Raw genomic sequence first — 17,757 nt, forward strand, 5'->3', positions numbered from 1 at the left:
CTCAGTACGCTATTCAGCTCGTCCGCAACTCATAAGAAGCGAATGAAGACCACCATCCCGCGAACGCTCTATCGAAATCTCTGCCAACGGACCCTCTCCTCATCGACGTTAGCCTCCACCCCGCGCAACGCATTCATACTACGACAGCTGAGTCCTGCGCCAAGCAGCTGCAGCACCGGCAAACTTCTCCAACCTAGACTTACTACGGCGAGTACGTTCTCGACGTTTACACACTTGAAAATGTCCGACGCAGACTACGCGGCGTTCCTGGACAAGGCGAACCAGGACCCCAACGAGGGACACGCCACCGCGACAAGCAAGAGCAAGGAGTTCAAGGCGCAAGACAAGGGCGTCGAGGTGCCCAAGGCCATCCAGGACGTTTTGAAGCAGGACAAGGTGTACATCTCGGACGCGGACGAGCCGTTTGTCGGCGTCGCGCTGCAGTGGAATGAGGCTGGCAAAGGTTTGCCGGACGAAGGTGAGTTGTGCCGTGCCTGCTGCCTCCTGCCCTCTTCACGCCAGGGGAGGGGAAATATGCGTGCAACGTATGCAAGACAAAGTGACTAATAGATGACATGTAGTCGAATTCGCGCAACTTATTGATCACCCCGACGCCGAGAACGCGGACGTGGAGCTCCTGGACCCTGTGGACTGGGACTCGAACGGCGATTACAAGGACGTCATTGAGGCGGTCCGCAAGGCGGGCAAGGGCAACGACGTTAGAGTTTACAAGGTGCCAAAGGGCGGTGTCCGGACGGAGTACTGGCTCGTCACGACGGATGGGAAGGGCAAGGAGGCGAAGCTTGTGGGCGTCAAGGCGCTCTCTGTCGAGAGCTGAAAAGTTCTGTTCTGACTAGGTACCTTCAGAGAAAACCGCGAGGAAATGTGATGCGGGACGGGGGAAGAAATAAGGCAGCCGGTCAGCTTGGTCCTCTCGTGGTTCGATGAATGGCGACTGATTTATATGTAGCAAAAACGCAGCTCATGTTTGTACAGCAAAATCATCAATTATACCTGAATTCTCGCCTGCAAAGGCGCGACTTCTTTCTGACCAAACTCATTCACCATAGCTTACCGGGGATACGTGAGCTGTCTTGACTCTCTTACTCATTCAGGTCATCGATCTAGACCAGATTGGCGGAGCAATGGGCTGGCGGTGGGGTCCCGTTGTGTCACTGATCCTTGACGCACACGCAGCGGAGGTGCCACTAATGGCAACGCCTTGTCTCTCACCTTATCGAAGCGCAACGGCAGCCAAATTCCGCGTTATCGGACCCTACCACCCTGCCTGTACTATGTGTGACCCCTCCACGCATCGGAGGCTAAATAATTCAATACAAGTCCAGCCTTTTGGATGCGGGTGACTCAGATCAACAAACCAAACACACCAACTTGCTCTCCACGCAGCGACTCACCGACATATTCCCAGCTTCCACAACGGACCGGATCAGCATGTCGGGACCGGTAAGTCTTGCCAGTTCTTCAATTGACCTCCCGCTTGCCCGCTGCAAGAAGCAAAAGACAGACACACAAAAAGCTAACAATACCGCCTCACAGCGCGCAGTCGTACCGTCCCTCGAGACGGTCAGGTCCATCCTCACCTCCCCGGCCACGACCAACGCCGCAAAGAAGCCCACGCTCGTCCCCGTCTACCGCCAAATCTCCTCCGACCTCATCACCCCGTCCGCCGCCTACCTCAAGGTCTCGGCCCACCACAAGGACTCGGACTTCTCCTTCCTCTTCGAGAGCGCCGCCACAGAACAAGTTGGCCGCTACAGCTTCGTCGGCGCCGGGCCCCGCAAGGTCCTCGCCACGGGTCCCGGCCATGGCCCCGAGTGCGACCCCCTGCCGGCCCTCGAGGCCGAGCTGGCGCAGCACGTAGTCGCCCACGTTCCGGGCCTGCAGCTCCCGCCCATGGCCGGCGGCGCCGTCGGCTACGTGGGCTACGACTGCGTGCGCTACTTTGAGCCCAAGACGGCGCGGCCCATGAAGGACGTCCTGCAGATCCCCGAGTCCCTGTTCATGCTCTTCGATACCATTGTCGCCTTTGACCGCTTCTACGGCGTCATCAAGGTCATCACCTACCTCCACGTCCCCGAGGACGCAGCCCAGCTCGAGGCCGAGTACCAAAAGGCGATGCAGACCATTGACGAGCTCGTCGCCGTCCTCAACAGCCCCGACATCCCCATCCCCGAACAGCAGCCCATCAAGCTCGGCCAGGAGTACACCTCCAACGTCGGCCAGCAGGGCTACGAGTCCCACGTCACGGAGCTCAAGAAGCACATCGTAAAGGGCGACATCATCCAGGCCGTCCCCTCGCAGCGCTTCGCCCGCCCGACCACCCTCCACCCCTTCAACATCTACCGCCACCTCCGGACGGTGAACCCGTCCCCCTACCTCTTCTACGTGAACTGCAAAGACTTCCAAATCGTCGGCGCCTCCCCCGAACTCCTTGTCAAATCCGAAGCCGGGCGCGTCATCACGCACCCGATCGCCGGCACCGTGAAGCGCGGCAAGACGCCCGAGGAAGACCAGCGCCTCGCCGACGAGCTGCGCAGCTCCCTCAAAGACCGCGCCGAGCACGTCATGCTCGTCGACCTGGCGCGCAACGACGTCAACCGCGTCGGCGACCCCTACACGGTGCGCGTGGACCACCTCATGGTCGTCGAGAAGTTCAGCCACGTCCAGCACCTCGTCTCGCAGGTCTCGGGCGTGCTGCGGGCCGGGCAGACGCGGTTCGACGCCTTTCGGAGCATTTTCCCCGCGGGAACGGTGTCGGGCGCCCCCAAGGTGCGCGCCATGGAGCTGATTGCCGAGCTCGAGAAGGAGAAGAGGGGGATTTACGCGGGCGCGGTTGGGTATTTCGGGTACGGGGGCGTCGATGAGAAGGGCGAGGAGGTGGAGGGCGCTATGGATACGTGTATTGCGCTGCGGACGATGCTTGTCAAGGATGGTGTGGCGTACTTGCAAGCTGGTGAGTTTCCCCCTTGACCCCTTTTTCTTTTGCTTTTGTGGATCTTTTTTGGACGGTGAGGTATTTCGTATACTGACTTGTGATGTTTTTAGGTGGCGGTATTGTATTCGACTCTGACGAGTAAGTGATTCTTCTCCCCTCTCTATTACCCCAGAAAGCTGTAAGCTGACTTGACACCTAGATATGACGAGTGGTTGGAGACGATGAACAAGCTCGGCGCGAATATGCAGTGCATAACGACGGCAGAGGAGCTTTATTACGACCAGCAGCAACAAGCGGCGGGCAAGTCGTAAGCAAGGTAGTTGTAGAAAGCATGAAAAAAAAAGTCCCCCTATTTGAGCCATGTTTTAGAAGAAGGGAAAAAGATACCGATACCTTTTGAAGCATTCGACCACTTTCTCCATACCTTCCTTTGGACCCGTGAGGTCCTTCCTCGACTGGTAAGGTACTCCTAGATATGGCAATTAGAAACTGGAGGTGGAATACACAAGGTAGGAATACACACCGGACACTTTACCCAGGCACCAGTGATTCATCGCTTGCCTTGCCTCTATATTCACTCGAGGTCGCCCTTTCGTCAACCAAGCCCAATCGATCCCCATGGTCGAGCGGTATAACGCCCTGGTCCGTTAGTAACGAACTTGGTATGAAATCTCGAGAAGTCTGTACACCCCAGTGCAGATGGAGGGTTTCGTAAGGTGGTCTAATTCGAGTCTCGGACTAGGCACCTGAGCTTTTGCTTTTTTTTTTGTGTTTCTTGCTTTTATGTTTTCTTTTGCTAACTGCCCCTTTTGTTCATCACTGTCGTCATTCTATGATTAAAATGTAGACAAGAAGGGTCGGCTGGGCAGGGTTTTTGGAGCACAACATATATCTCAACACTTCCGCTCCTGCCTATTGTACTTTGAGTACACATGTGGGACGAAGCACTTGATTAGCGGTTTTTCATGATAGCATAGGTCGTAGAAAGCTCTGGTATTAAAATCTTTATATTGTATTATATGATGCCGCAGATCCGCATATCCAATGCTTGAATCGCCAGACACCCATGGTGCTTCCACACAAAAACTCCAGAAAAGACTGTCGTGAACCCATCCCATGGTATAAGTGTAAGTGTGCCTCTGAACGTAAAAGCCTCCCGCCAATTAGCTCATCTACCAACCTTACTCAAAACAAACGATACGAGGGTATAAAAACCGACCCGACACCAACCCCAATCGTCGCCAGCGAAGCCCACAACACCGCGCCCGCAACGACGCCGTCCTGCAGGATCCGGAGGTGCTTGTTCCGGCTCGCCCGGCTGCGCTCGAACACGCGCCGCCAAAGCCACCGGCGCTCGTACGCGGCAACCCACTCCTCGCCCTTGAAGGACAGGTAATTCTCCGCGCCGAGCGTCGAGAGCGCGGGTTTTCGTAAGGGGTCGACTGCGCCCGCGACGCTCTCGCTCGTCGCGGCGCGGCGGTGGGGGACTCTTTCCTTCTTGTTCTTGTACATCATGCCCGCGCCGTTACCGCCCCTGCCGGCTTCTAGGTCCGGGACCTCCCACGGCCGAACGTGGCGTCTGCGCGCGAGGTGGAGGGATAGCGAGACGCCGTCGAGGGCCGCGACGAGGATCGCGAGACCGAGGAAGAGTAGAGGTGTGGAGAGGAGGCGGTAGTACCGCGAGAACGAGGACAGGATGAGCGCGACGTCGAGGCCGAGGCCTAACGTGAGCAGAACGAGACCGAGGAGGCGGAGGAGGTGCGTTGCGGCGCGGTTCGCGTTGGCCATGCTGTGGCGGATGAAGTCTGGGTGGAGTTTGCCGCGGAGGAGGGCCTCTGCTTTTTCAAAGGCCGGGAGGAGGGCCGAGGGGTGCGTTGTCGAGGATGTCGCTTTGAGAACTGCGGTGCGGTCGTCTTTCGTGAGGTTTAGGCGGCGCGGGGCGTCGGCGTGGATGTAGTGTTTTGTTATGGCGTCGATGTCTGCGCGGAAGGGATGTGATGATGCTGGTGCTGCAGGGAGAGATGTTAGTGAGTCTGGGTTCGGGTTTGTATAAGTGATGAGAACGAGATTCGGTGATATCTGATGGGACTAGCATGTCATGAAGCATTCGACTTGGTGATCTTACCTTGCGGAACTGTCCCCTCTTCCACCTCTTCCTTTTCACCATCTCTGAGACCAGTTGCCCTGGGGTGAGAGAAATTCGTTGCCGAAGACGTGTTCCGCGTATGGTTCCCTCCCGCTTTTGCCTGGGCGTAGCTGCTGTCCTCGTCGAGCATCTCGAGAATGTTGCTCACTTTACTCGAGTTTTTGGCCCTCCTCTCCTTGGCAGTGAGCTTCCTGCCGCGGTCCGGGTCCCATCGCGGCGCAAGAGCACGCTGCTCGGGCGCCAGAGTCGTCCACGAGTGGACGTAACCGCAGTACCATAGGAAGAATTGCAGCGGTTCCGCGTCCTGTTCGACGTAGACGAGATAGTCCACAAAGTCGTTTAGTGAGCACGGCTGAAGACATATGACTGTTAGTGAGAGTTTCACTTTTGGATTCCAGTCGTCCCCTCGGAATACACATGCGCCGGCAGGAGGGATATCACTCACCGATTCCGTGTTATTCCTGATCACTTCTTCAAAGGCAAGCTGGGGCGGAATCCACTTGTCGGTCCGCTTTGCTCGGCGGCGGTAGCGCCGGCAGTCCTCGTCCATCACCGGCGGGCGCCATGGCCGCTCCGGACCGGGAGTCTGATAGAATCTGAGCGACATGTCTTCCCACCCTTTTGCGCCGCTTGACTGTGTTGCTCACGGTCTTACAACTCGTGCGTATGAATGGAACATGTAGACGTGAGAAATCCGAGGTGGATGAGCCACAGGCTCAAGACTCGAGGAAGAAAGAGAAACTTGGAGCTACGAAATAGAGTCTCTGTCCAGTCTGACACTCAGACCTCTCGAGGATCCGATATGGGGGTGTGTGTGGTGAGTCTATGGTGCGGGAGGGCGGGTGGCGGGTGGGCTGGCCACAACTATGTATAATACAAAAGGAATCGAGGAAACCAGGGGATCCAACAGAACAAAACACTAGCTTCGAGATGTTGCGTTTGGTGCGCGCCGTGCGCAAGGCCTGCAGCGGGACGAAGGAGAGGCAGACCGCCTGTTCCTGCATGCCGCATCCGCAGCCCAGCCGCGCTCTGCCTCAGCTTCGTCCGACACGGGAATGAAAACTTGGCCCGGCCCCCCCAGATAATGACATGGAATATAGAGAAACAGCGTGCCTGTGTGTATGTGTGGCAGAGGGGTCTAAATACCGACCCACCGATGCAACAGAACCACGCGGTGTAGATATCTTGCGCAAGTAATGGAGGGGGGGTGCCCGGGTTGAACTTGTCTGCGGCCTGACATGCTCCCCGGCCGGGAAGTGCTGCAGGTGGACAGGCTTGGGTTTACTTCGCGGTCATGTTTCCGCATCACGGCTTGTGGTGTCTTGTCCGCGGCTTGTACGCTACGAGTATGGCTGGCAGTCGTGACATGAGCCGCAGGAACTGAGAGAAGCTGACGGGGAGACAGGCATCAGGTCCGGCGGATGCCGGCAAGGGCGGGGCATGCCTCTGTCCTGCTTGCTTTCGCTTCTCCCTCATGATCCTCCTCGCGTATCGGGGCTCTGGGGACTCGGGAAGGGGGTCATGTGTCCGCAAGACTTGACATGGGGAAGAGACGGGACGGTGAAGAAAGAGGGCAGGAGGTCGCGAGCGCGATCCAGGCCCAGCCCCGGGAGGTTCGCATGCCGGGAAACGGGCACGAGTGAGACGTGATATAGACAAATATAGGGTACAATTCCCACTTGGAGGGAACGATTGACACAACAACCCAACCAGCGGAGGAGTGTAGGGAAAGAAAGAAAAAAGAATTGCAAAATGGACGGCCAGCCAGCGTACTCTGACTCGATCTGAGGTAAACTTGTTGCTATGCTGGAGCTTCCGATTCGTCCCCTCGTGTAAGCTCAGTTCGAGCAACGAAACGAACCAACCTGAATAGGCATAGAAAGGAACGACGGTATTGGCAGCCCTCCCTCCCGCACTGTCACTTGCAGTGGCATGTCCTGCGTTTACTGCGTCAGCTTGGGATGTCCCTGGTCAGAGACCCATGACAGCGGTTCCACGGATTGTCGTAGGGTGCGTTGTATCCAACTTGGCACCTGCATCTGCCCATCTGCTTTTTGGCTGGCGTTGGTTGACCTTGGTCAATCTGACTCTAACGACCGGTGAGGATTGACCTGTGACCTCCGTATACATACTAAGAGGGCTGGGGCCGGTACAACCCGAGCAGGATACGATAGTGTCGTCGAGAAAGTGAGGCCATAGCGTCGCGGTCCCTTGTCAAAAAGAGCCGGAGCCCACATGACATGAAGGGGGCTGCTGGCCTTGTTTCAAGGGAACGTGCGGGAAAGGTGATGAGGTTGATTCACTAGCACGAAGGAGCCGTGGGCGGGAGACGGGAGAGATGGAGTTGGTTTGGAGTCGGGAACAAAAAAACGGACGCGGGCAAGGGCAAAACCCATACGCCGATTGGCTCCACGGCGTGGCATCAAGCTATGTTTCAGAAAGTTCATCCTGTCCCGTCTCCCCTTCACCCCACTCCCCGGGGGCGTGAGACGAGAGTCAGATGCCTGCTCAGAGCCTCAGAGGTGAGCGCTCCGGTTCAAGACTCCGGCGTCTCCACGGCAGAGCCGGGCACTTGCCGAGAAGAAGCCTGGACCTGTCTGGTCAATCATTGGATGAGCCGCGCGGGTCTTTTGCTGGCCGATCCCGGGTCGATTAGTGTTGCGGCTGATGCTGTTATCACAACAGCCGGACAAGCACGGCATATTAGTGTACTGTCCACCGTATTGTAAGTATGCTCGGCAGACGGCTTGCCTGGTTTCTGCAGATTTATGCCATTGTTACTGCGCAAAGGGATTTTTTGGAGGCTACGCACCTCGCACCTCCAACGCATGGCAGATGGATTGTGTAGGATTGATCGACCGACTGACATGCGCAAAATGCTTTTGATATAGAAAAAAGGTTCTGTTCCATCAGGTCACCGCCGTACTACCGAGGCTGAGGCGGTATTCTACTTTCCTTCGACGATGTATATACAATAGGCATCGCTTACATATCACCGTCCCTCTTTTTGACCTGCTCCGTCTCGAAAGAAAGTCCCGCATCCTTCCTAATGACCCCATAGATTGCAGACGCATCGATCTCTCGATCAATCCCTTCGGCGTAGTCTACCGCTTCCTCCAACTGCTGTAAGACGAGTGACAGCAATCTCGGCTGAGGACCGCTCTTCAAGGCTTGTCTTCCGGCTGCCAGTCCATTGATAGCCGGTGACCACGGCCGCTCGCCTCGAGGAGGCATGTAAGCACCAGAGGTCAGCCGATTGGACACCATCAGCCCGACCGGACCAATCTGCTCCTTGATCAAGGCTTCCGCGGTTTCGACCCCCAACCCGGCTTTTTCAATAATAGTATGAGCTACACCAACCACCTCAACCATACCTATCGACAGAGAGTTCCTAGGTGTATTCAGTTCCCGTCAGGATTGTTATTCTTTCAAGGTAGATGTTTATGCCAGGTTTCTCTTACGCTGCAGCCTTTAAATAGCTCGCTTGACGAACGTCTTCGCCCGTGGGGATGATACTTTTCCCCATGACACCGGTAACGTAAGGTCTCACAGTGTCAATGGATGTCTCCTTACCAGCCATGATCCACAGCAGCTGTGCACTAGCAGCCAGAGGACTGGCTCCAACGACAGGAGAGGCGATATAGTCTGCTCCTCTCTCTTGCAGCCTAGATCTAGCCGTCGCCGAAGAGGAAGGCTGAATCGTCGAGGTGTCCACTATGATCTTGCTATCAAGATGATCAACCTCGAGAATCGTGTCAAGCACAGATCCCACTGCTGAATCGTCCGCCAAAGACATGAACACAATGTCCGAGTTAGACACTAATTCGGTAATGCTTGAGGGCACTCCACCGAGTTCTTTTAGAGGTGCACCGCGAGACTCGGTGCGATTGTAAAAGCGAAGATTTGGTTCTTGCTTCTTGGATAGATACTTTTGCAAATTGGAAGCCATACTAAGGCCCATGGAGCCCAGACCTGATGAAGATTAACAGCTGCAGTTGAAGATGATGTATATGGGCGAAGAGGATATACATGCCTATCCATCCCAGCTTAGGGATAAAGGAAAGCTGCGAGGAAGATTGTAGAGTATGCATGTCGAGTGTAGTCAACGACGCTCTTGCGGACTATGTGAGAGAGGCGGAGAAGAGGTGCCAATTGCCCATTTATATACTTACCTTAGCATCAATGCACTGGGTGAGGTGATTAGGAACAATTCCCGACCTCTCTCAAGGTTTACTGACAATGGCGTCGGAGATTATACCAGACTTCCGGCGGTAGCTGTGCTTTGAATCTAGGCCCGATGGAATCGGGTAAAGAGGAGTTCATCATCGCGGCCACAAGAACGAGGGAAGTTTGAGAGTCTCAAGATATTCAGATCTTTCCATGTTTTCCCACAAGTGCTGGATAGAGTCGACTGCGAGATTGAGGCACACCGTGAGCATCATGTAATCAAACTACCATCACCACCAAGAAGTTCTGCCCACTCTCACCCAATATAGTGAGATTCCCTTCCAGTAACAAGCACATACGACCATACCCATCGGAAAATTCGGGATCCCGTCCGCTCTCCCATAGACAAGCCGATGAGGGCCAGACTAGTAGTTGAGTCGGTGACGATCAGCGAATCCCTGGTGTTGTATGTTTTTGTTTTTTCCCTTCTCATATGCTTCTTGACCACTAGCAAAGAAAGACAGATAGGTGAGGTAGATACTCCGTACATGAGTAAGTTACGTGGGTTGCAGTCGCAGAGCCGGTGATCAGATCGCCCAACATGCGTGGCCTGCCTATGTCCAAGCGGGCACGGAGGGGGGGGGGGGGGGTGGTAAGGCAAATCTTGAGAGAAAAGGGAAAGAAGAATCTAAAAAAGATTCGCCGATCCGTTTTCCCTTGTGCTCGGACATTGAGCAACATCCCATAACTCTCAGATCCACGGCTGTCTAGCTTGGATACCTTTGGCAGTCAGAGAAACTCGACAACTCGTACATCCAATTGCCTTTTTAGGCAAGAGTTTGCAAAAAACCTTCAGTCTGATCTTTTCCCTACACAAAACCCACAGCCACACTATCATCACGTCACGCCGTCCCGACGAGGGGACGAAGGGGGCGCACAAGCTTCGAACAAGGACAAGTCAGCAGAGTCAGTCCAAAAAACCATGGGCCTTTCTTGTTCGTCGTAGGCCTTTTGATTCCCCCGGCCTGCCGAAATGGTGTCCCAAAACAGGACGAAAAACCGGGTCGCCTCATCTTCCAAACTCTCCCGTTCCAGCAACATGTCAAGTAAGGTACACACACATACACAGGCTTTGCTTTCCATTCCATCTCTTGTCAGTTTTTGGCAGAAACCTCTGGTCCCGATCAAGGCTTCCACCTACCGAACGACCGACAACGATCCCCAGTGTTCCCAAACGTGAAACGTCCCGGCCATCCCACACTCAGCCTGCAATACGATACCGAACCTCACATATCGCTAATAACGTCACGTCCAAGTCTCAATAGTAGAAAGTATTTATACCTCAACACAGCTACAGACTAACCAAGCCCGTGATCGGAGTCTGGTCCAAAGGAAAAAAGGAAGAACAAAACAAGAGCCTCGTCCGTAAATGCCGCCGTCTTTGGTGCAAGTGCTCAAATTATTTCCTTCGGACCTCACTTTCATCGCACCTTGCTCAACTGAAATGAGCAACTGCGCAGCCAAAACCACCCAGCCTATGTAATCGTGTATTCCGATCAAGCCAAGGGCAACGATCGGACACAGTCTCGCCTAGGACAAGTCAGCATGAAAATAGTTTGACAGGCTCCCTCCCTCTCCCAAATCTACACCCACCAACCTACCTGTCAACCTCTCTTAACACCAAGCACTAAGCCCAAGATGACACCTCCCATCTTGGATCATCGCAGAACAACAGAGATTCAAACCCGTAGACACGTACACACGCCTTCAACTATACCACCAGTACAATCAGATAAGACTGCTCATCGTGCCCGTCCATAACGAAACCCCCTCCTCGATCTGCAGAATGGAGTCCGTGCCCCAAGTTATAAGTGAATGTGACAGCCCGTCTGACGTGAGGCCACCCACCAAACGGAAATGGGAACCAAAGAACCACCAAACCATCATCAATCGTGCCTGGCCGTCTTTTCCAGATCCAAGATTGCGACTGGCTCCAGAGATCCAGGATCTCAGCCACACTTTCCCCCCCTGGTCTCTCCTGTTTGTTGTTCTGCCGTGATGTTCAAACATCGATGGACGCTCAAACCAAGCATATCCAAATTGGGTAAGTAGCTCCCCGGTCTATAACCCCTCCTATCGAGCCTCTTCAGCCTGTCCCGACCCCTACAGCATCAGCTTCTCAAACACGTGAAGTGAGAAGCTGTCGCCGAGTACGCCACGCGGCTACCTGGAACGGTAGAAAGCAATGAAGCAGCATTATCGTTGCTGTGAGTCTATTCTATGAAGCCACGCTATTGTTCTACGTATTTTCACGCGAGCGCTTGAAAGCTGTGCTCGGCAGCATGAAATACCTCAATGCCATGATGGAAAAGCGAGCTTCCGAGAAGTTGCTCAGTAAGCCTAACCGAAACAACCGAGTAGTTAAGATCTTCCCGCGTTATCAAGGACCTCTAGTATCCAGCTACCGTTCCCTCCGCGTTGCTCCCCAAAGGCAGTGCTCCTCGCGGTGCTCTAAGGTATACTGTTTCGTCCTCCCAGCGAAGCAGAACTTGACCAATTTGTTACGTGGGGGGGATGGTCTCATCGATCGTGAATCGCCCGACGTCAGCGCTACTGTAATTCCCCCTGTCCAGATCTGACGTGCACCATGATGTCCAATCCAGACAGACTCATAGGAGCATTTCCAGAAGGACTAGACTTATGCCGGCAATAGCAAGCAATAGGCTCTCAAGAGTCGCCTGATCGGTTCCAGCCATGCTAGTACGTGCAGCCATGGCTATCGAACTTTTCATAAATGGCCCTCCAGAGATCGTTGCTCGAGGAGTGTACTTGGACGTAAGAGCAATATCAGCACAAGTCCTATCAACTATTATATGTAGGAATAACAATGGACCCCATACTTTTGGTCGGTAATCATCATCAACCGTAGGATCTGGCGAAGCACCCTGTACAGAATGATCAAAGAGTGCTTGGTGCCCTGTCTGGGTTCGTATGTAGTCCGCTATGAAGACAGTGCCAATGATCGTCCAGGTTGCGATCACGAGATAGACGAAATTCCTGAAAGTGAACCATCTCGGCAAGTGAACGGTATGGCCGTGCGATTTGGCCGCTTTATGATGATGGTCGGGTTCGTGATGCGTCATCTCTCTGGGAGCGTGCCTGTGAGTAGTCTCGGGAGAAGGGTTGCCATACTGAAAGAAGAAGCAGGGCATGATGCCGATGCCGATGCTGCTGGTTCAAAGTTGGAATTCCGTTGATTCCTTGAGGAATGTTGTTCGTTGAAGGATGTTGATGATTGAGATATGGCGTAGTTCGTTAGCTTACAAGGCCCAGATGATTGTGCAGTGCCGAGTGGAAGAAGCGAAGATTTCCATGACGGAGGTCAGTTTCAGAGAGGCTTCCTCAGTCTGGATTTTGAGACCACCAGACTCTCTCCTTCCTCTTGAGAACGAAAGCCTTGTGGTAGTCGCAGGGGCGACAGATGGCAAATTGATTTCCCGCAGCAGATGGTACAGCAGCAGCTCGTTAAGGCAGTTGCAATGGATGTAAGTCTGCTGACATCAGAACGTCAACATGTGTGGAAGGAAACGGGCGTTTACATCGAAAATTGGTGTCTATTGTATTCAGAAAGGCTCTTGCCATCATCGTAACTCAATGTCTTTTAGGAGGGCCTCTCCATGTTGTTCTCTGACAGGGTATTATTGATTAATCCATCTCCATCGTCATCTTCTCCAAGGAAACGACTTTCGAGGAATCCTCGTTGACGATTTCCTCTCCTGCAAGACCACCCTTTTTACTCAGCAAACATGGGGCAAAGTTAACCAAACCCTTTGCAAGTCTAGAAACGAGTCTCCGTACGCTCGTCCTCTTGCCATCAACGCCTTGAAAAATGCCCTGCTTCAATACGAAGCTTCCGTGTATTCGCAAAAGGGGTATAATCCATAATCCAATCCGTCGTAATAGTGAATGCACAAAATGTACAGAAGAAGAAAAATTTCGTGACCAATTACATCCACACAGTGAAGAAGATCATGACACCAACCAATCCAACAGCCATACCGGCGATTTGCTTGGTGCCAGATCCCGAAGGTCTCTCGGGTGCCGAGGACTCAGCGGATTGTGTGGGCGCTGCGGAAGCGCTGGTGCTTGAGCCCGAAGTCACTGATCCTGTCGGGCTTGAAGAAAAGCTGCCCTTAAACGTCTCTCCGAGAGTAGGCAGACGGACGTTCCCGTCCACCAACCAACCCCCCGTGGCTTTAGGACAATCGCGGGTAGAGACGCTTGTCGGGTTGTAGTTGGATTTCGCGACTCCTGAAGGAGTGATGGTGGCCCATTTGGCTTGCAGATTCTGGAACTCTGGGGCTCTGGGGGTTGGAGTGCCCTTGCGGGTAAAGCCATCGTACACGTCGTCAGCGGTGATGGTCTTGGAGACTTCGGGTCCGTATGACACAATGCCATATCGGTTCTCCTCGTAGATCCATTCGTAAACCATGGCTCCACTCCAGTCATTAACCATGGGCTGGCTGAAGATGGCGTTCTGGTCGTCCCATGTACGCGGGCCTTGGCCAGTGATGCATCCCGTTTCCGTGAAGAAGATGGGCACAGGAAACTTCTCGGCCATGGCTTGCAGGTTTGTGTATCCCGAGGTCTCGTACGTGTTTGGGTCGCACCACTCGTACGAGTTGAGTCCAAAAAAGTCAATGTTGTCCTCTGGCTTTCCGCCACAGGTCAGGTAGTCTTGGAGCATGGGCCGCAACTCAGCGATGTCTGCCGCGGAGTAGCCGACGGGAATCTTGCGATAACCCTTCTTGTCGCGGTAGGCCTTCATGTCTCGTGCAGCAGCCTTCATGAAAGGAGCGACCTGGGACTGAGTGGGAAGCGCTATGATCTCATTGCCAATGAAGAAGCCGAGAACATTATCGTATTTCGCAAAGTTGTCCATTACTTTGGCGTACGCGTTGAACTGCGTCTCGTTCCAGTAGGGAGTATTCTGCACCTCTTGTAAGCCAAAGCACGCGAGCTGGAGATAGGACAGAACGGGGGGGCACCAACAGGAAGAATGTACGAGTCAAAGGTGTCCAAGTCGATGAGGGTGTAAATGCCGGCCTTGTCAAAAGCAGACATGCACCCGTCGTGATTTGCACTGGAATCGACGTGGTAAACGCGGATTGCGTTGGTACCCAGCGTCTTCATGAGGTTGGCGTCGCGGGTGCATTGATCAGTGTCAACCAGTGGGTCATCTGGACAAGCTTTTGTGTTAGACAGTGGACTTTGTAAGTGTGCATTCAGACAGGCTGGGCTAACCTGGTGTCAGTTGGTATGCGATGCCTGTGATTGCGTCAGTCCCAAGGATTCTAGTCAGAAATGCAGTGGGTGATTGGCGTACCTTTCATGAACCATTGCTTGCCGCTCTCGTCGAAGAATTTGCTGCCTACAATCTCGATTGGTGCAAGAGCTGCGGCAGTGCCAAGCAATAATGCCGAGACGAGCTTGGAGACTCGCATGATGAAGGGGTAATCGCAAGAAAATCCTTCTGATAAGCTTCAACTAGCAAATACATGCAATGGGTGAGGATGCGACAATGGTGAGGATGTTGATGCCTGAGTGCTGCGGTTCCCAAGAAAGCCAAAAAGAAAAACGAAAAATGACCCAGAGTCTGTTGATGATGTTGAGGATCGAGGGTTTTTGGCTGTAGCTCGTGTCGACGCAAGATATCGAACTAATGGCGAGGGACACCTCAGTAAGGTAGGGCGAATGCTGAACTGAGCAGGTGCTTTTGCCAGGCGGAGAAAGTAACGACTGTTGGCCGTGGTTGCCTCTTTTTTGCAGGTCTTCACAAGTTGTCGTGTTCCTTCCTTCGATTTAGTCGTCCTGCACCAACCGCAACCAATTCCTTCTCTCGCGATTACAACGTCGTACAAGGCGACACTCTCACTCCGCAAACAACGTCCGTTCTTGGCGAAAACGACAGAAAGATCCAAACAGGGCAGCAACCGTGTTGAAGGCCGTCAGACGAGGTGGAAGGAAAGAGACTTTGCCTGGCGTCGAATATCGTGGATAAGCAACAGCCTCACCTCAAGATGTCGGGAACGCCTTGCTGGGGGGATGGGGAGGGAAGCTATCGATTTTATTGTCCCAGCTTTGCTACTGCAGCTCAACACGGGAGACACTCCGAACAACAAGGCCCTGCAGACTGCAGTTTTTTCCCTCTCTTTTCTTTACCCCTGCTGGCGTTCTTACAAGTAACAACGTTCCTCTCTTGCTCTTTTTGGAATCCCATCCCACCTCTCCACACACGTGGAGTGCCAAACGGATGAGAAAACTGCCTAGGAAGAGAAGCTTGGAGCTCGCTCTGGTGCTAGCAAGGAGCCACGGAGCCCGGTCTAGGGTGGGAAACGACGGCGGCAGGGGTGCGTTAGGTGCGCAACGAGGGAAAAAAAAACGAACCAGGAGTTCAAGCTTGAAGCAACAAGGCCGACTGCATGGGTCTGGATCAATGGAGGTGCGCCATGTTGTGCCATTGGCGGCGGGCCAGGGGTGAAGACGGCCTATCTTGATTGTCGCCCGGCCCAAGAGTGGCCCAGAGGCTCCAGAGTCACAAAAGTCTTGACTCTGACTGGCCTCAACACCCTGGCCTTTCTCACTCGACACACAACCGACTCGACATGGACTGCCTGCTGGCTGCTGCAGAGAGACCGGCGGCGTTGGTCGGCCTCATTGGGGGCAACGCGGGTGGGTGATGCAAGATGCAACACCAGAGGAGGAGTCACCCAGTAAGCAGGCTGGGTCTACAAGACGCCGACGCGTCTTTTCTTGGTCTTGGTTGATAGCTATGACATCTCTCCTCCAGGGCTGATGATTCTCATCGGAATCCTTCGATTCCTCCCGCTCCGCCTCCAGAAGCCAGAGTCCACAACAATTACAGATACACAAGCATATCCCCTCACTCAACCGATCAAGGAAATAACCTCACAGGGTCGGTACGGAGTTGCGGGTACTACTCCTAGACTCTCTGCCCTTGTTTCAATCTCCAGACTACAGACAATGAAGACACAAAAGCAAACTTGGCCGTCGTTTCTTTCTTTTGCCCCCACGGCTACAAACAACATGGCGCCATCCACCCGAAGCCACGCCGTCTTTGACGCCTGCCCAACCAGACCAGCTTCTTTGCTGTCCCAATCCGATAAAATAGCCCGCCACTTTTCGTCGCCTCTCACTAGCCTCGCGTAGCCACACGTCCACTCGAACACGAGTCGGGCACCCGGGAAACGGACCGAGCTATTCTGGCTGATGGGTGGCTGCTAATACTAGGCTGTCAGCCAGAGATTTAGTGCTCCGGCAGAACCCAGCCAACGACGAACGAGGACGGCGACAGCGAGGCATTCAACTTGCCACAATGCCTGGCCTCGCCTCTGCCATCTTCAAGTTGGATGCCTCTTCCCAATTGCGACGACCTATGCCAGGGATTAAGCTGGTCCTTGCCCATCAAGCTTTCGACGTAACGGCGAAAACTCCGTCCTCTCCCCCAGCTCACCACGGCTAGCCTCGACGCGATTTACTTGCTTAATGTCCTCTGCTTCTTCACCGGCTCGCCTAGACCATCATGCGGGGATACCTCTCCAGATTAGCAATGGTCATCCTACAGGGTGCGGCTGGAAATTGGCCTTTTTCCCGTCTTCATTTCCTGTTCGTGGTGTATTCAACAGCCCCCAATGTCAAGGGCGGCTACACGGCAGGGAAAGGTGGCCTAGTAATAATGGCTTCCGGATAACGAGTATGACGCAACACTCTGGTCGCAGCGTCTCATTGAAAATCCCTCTTGGCCCTGCAGTCAGGCAATCGTTGACACGAACCAGGGTAAGCTTAACCCCCGGTCCCGTTCACTGCCTGTAGACCTTATCCGGCGAGGGTTGCAACGGCCACTGCAAAAAAAGATGTGAAAACTCGGGCTTCCGTTTCGTTCGAGGAACAGCTTGACTCCCTCCGACCGCGAGCCCACTGATCTGAAGAGCAGGGAGTCAGGGAGAGGGTTCGCAACAAACAGAGAGCGAATTGATGTCACCTGTGGGCCCAGGCGTCAGCTTCGTTGCATTGCGGCACCTTGACACCCTGGGTGAATCCGTCGTTGGATCCCTCCGAGGAGCCTCTTGGCCGCATCTTCTCTGCCATTGCCTGTCGCAAGTGGTGCGTCGTAGCATTGAAGAAGGTGGCATGCCGCAGAGAGGTGATGAAATGGGCTGTCATCTGCATCAAGTGTAAACGTTTGCATTCACTTGCGGCGCACCCCACCGCGTGTTGCTCATCCAACAAGAGCAATGATGACACGACGAAAGAAAGCAATGCGAAGCCCGTAGGAGCTTTCTTGTTTGTATCGCGGCGATCAAATGGTTTTGTCGATGAAGAAATCTGCCATGGCGACGAGGCTCCAGCAACTGACCGTCTCAGTGAGACATGCATTTGATACCACTGTCGATAATCTCACCATGGC

General features: G+C 54.0%; 5 protein-coding genes across 5 annotated transcripts; 2 read left to right on the forward strand and 3 right to left on the reverse strand.

Moving 5' to 3' along the window:
• Positions 1–240: 240 nt before the first annotated feature.
• Positions 241–838, forward strand: HER10_EVM0011327 (uncharacterized protein; the record flags this gene model as incomplete). The annotated part of the gene is made up of 2 exons (XM_035480762.1): positions 241–478; positions 582–838. The coding sequence occupies 2 exons, from the start codon at positions 241–243 to the stop codon at positions 836–838; spliced, it is 495 nt and encodes a 164-aa protein (XP_035330081.1).
• Positions 839–1,452: 614 nt separating this feature from the next.
• HER10_EVM0011281 (anthranilate synthase component I) lies at positions 1,453–3,267 on the forward strand (the record flags this gene model as incomplete). Its single annotated transcript, XM_035480717.1, has 4 exons — positions 1,453–1,464; positions 1,558–2,974; positions 3,067–3,094; positions 3,156–3,267. The coding sequence occupies 4 exons, from the start codon at positions 1,453–1,455 to the stop codon at positions 3,265–3,267; spliced, it is 1,569 nt and encodes a 522-aa protein (XP_035330076.1).
• An 802-nt stretch (positions 3,268–4,069) lies between these two features.
• HER10_EVM0011831 (uncharacterized protein) lies at positions 4,070–6,921 on the reverse strand. Its single transcript, XM_035481249.1, has 3 exons — positions 5,548–6,921; positions 5,082–5,454; positions 4,070–4,965 (listed from the first exon to the last, which is right to left on the reverse strand). Exons 1-3 carry the CDS (start codon positions 5,707–5,709, stop codon positions 4,142–4,144), a joined length of 1,359 nt encoding a protein of 452 aa, XP_035330140.1. The 5' UTR covers positions 5,710–6,921; the 3' UTR covers positions 4,070–4,141.
• Positions 6,922–8,087: 1,166 nt separating this feature from the next.
• Positions 8,088–9,193, reverse strand: HER10_EVM0002609 (uncharacterized protein; the record flags this gene model as incomplete). Its single annotated transcript, XM_035472315.1, has 3 exons — positions 8,088–8,493; positions 8,564–9,074; positions 9,136–9,193. 3 exons carry the CDS (start codon positions 9,191–9,193, stop codon positions 8,088–8,090), a joined length of 975 nt encoding a protein of 324 aa, XP_035329006.1.
• Positions 9,194–12,881: 3,688 nt separating this feature from the next.
• On the reverse strand, positions 12,882–15,406 carry HER10_EVM0008356 (glycolipid anchored surface protein). Its single transcript, XM_035477881.1, has 4 exons — positions 14,656–15,406; positions 14,574–14,597; positions 14,322–14,509; positions 12,882–14,259 (listed from the first exon to the last, which is right to left on the reverse strand). Exons 1-4 carry the CDS (start codon positions 14,771–14,773, stop codon positions 13,276–13,278), a joined length of 1,314 nt encoding a protein of 437 aa, XP_035329728.1. The 5' UTR covers positions 14,774–15,406; the 3' UTR covers positions 12,882–13,275.
• Between the last annotated feature and the right edge of the window lie 2,351 nt (positions 15,407–17,757).

Source organism: Colletotrichum scovillei, assembly GCF_011075155.1.
Source record: "Colletotrichum scovillei strain TJNH1 chromosome Unknown Contig00009, whole genome shotgun sequence".
Classification (NCBI taxonomy): Eukaryota; Fungi; Ascomycota; class Sordariomycetes; order Glomerellales; family Glomerellaceae; genus Colletotrichum; species Colletotrichum scovillei.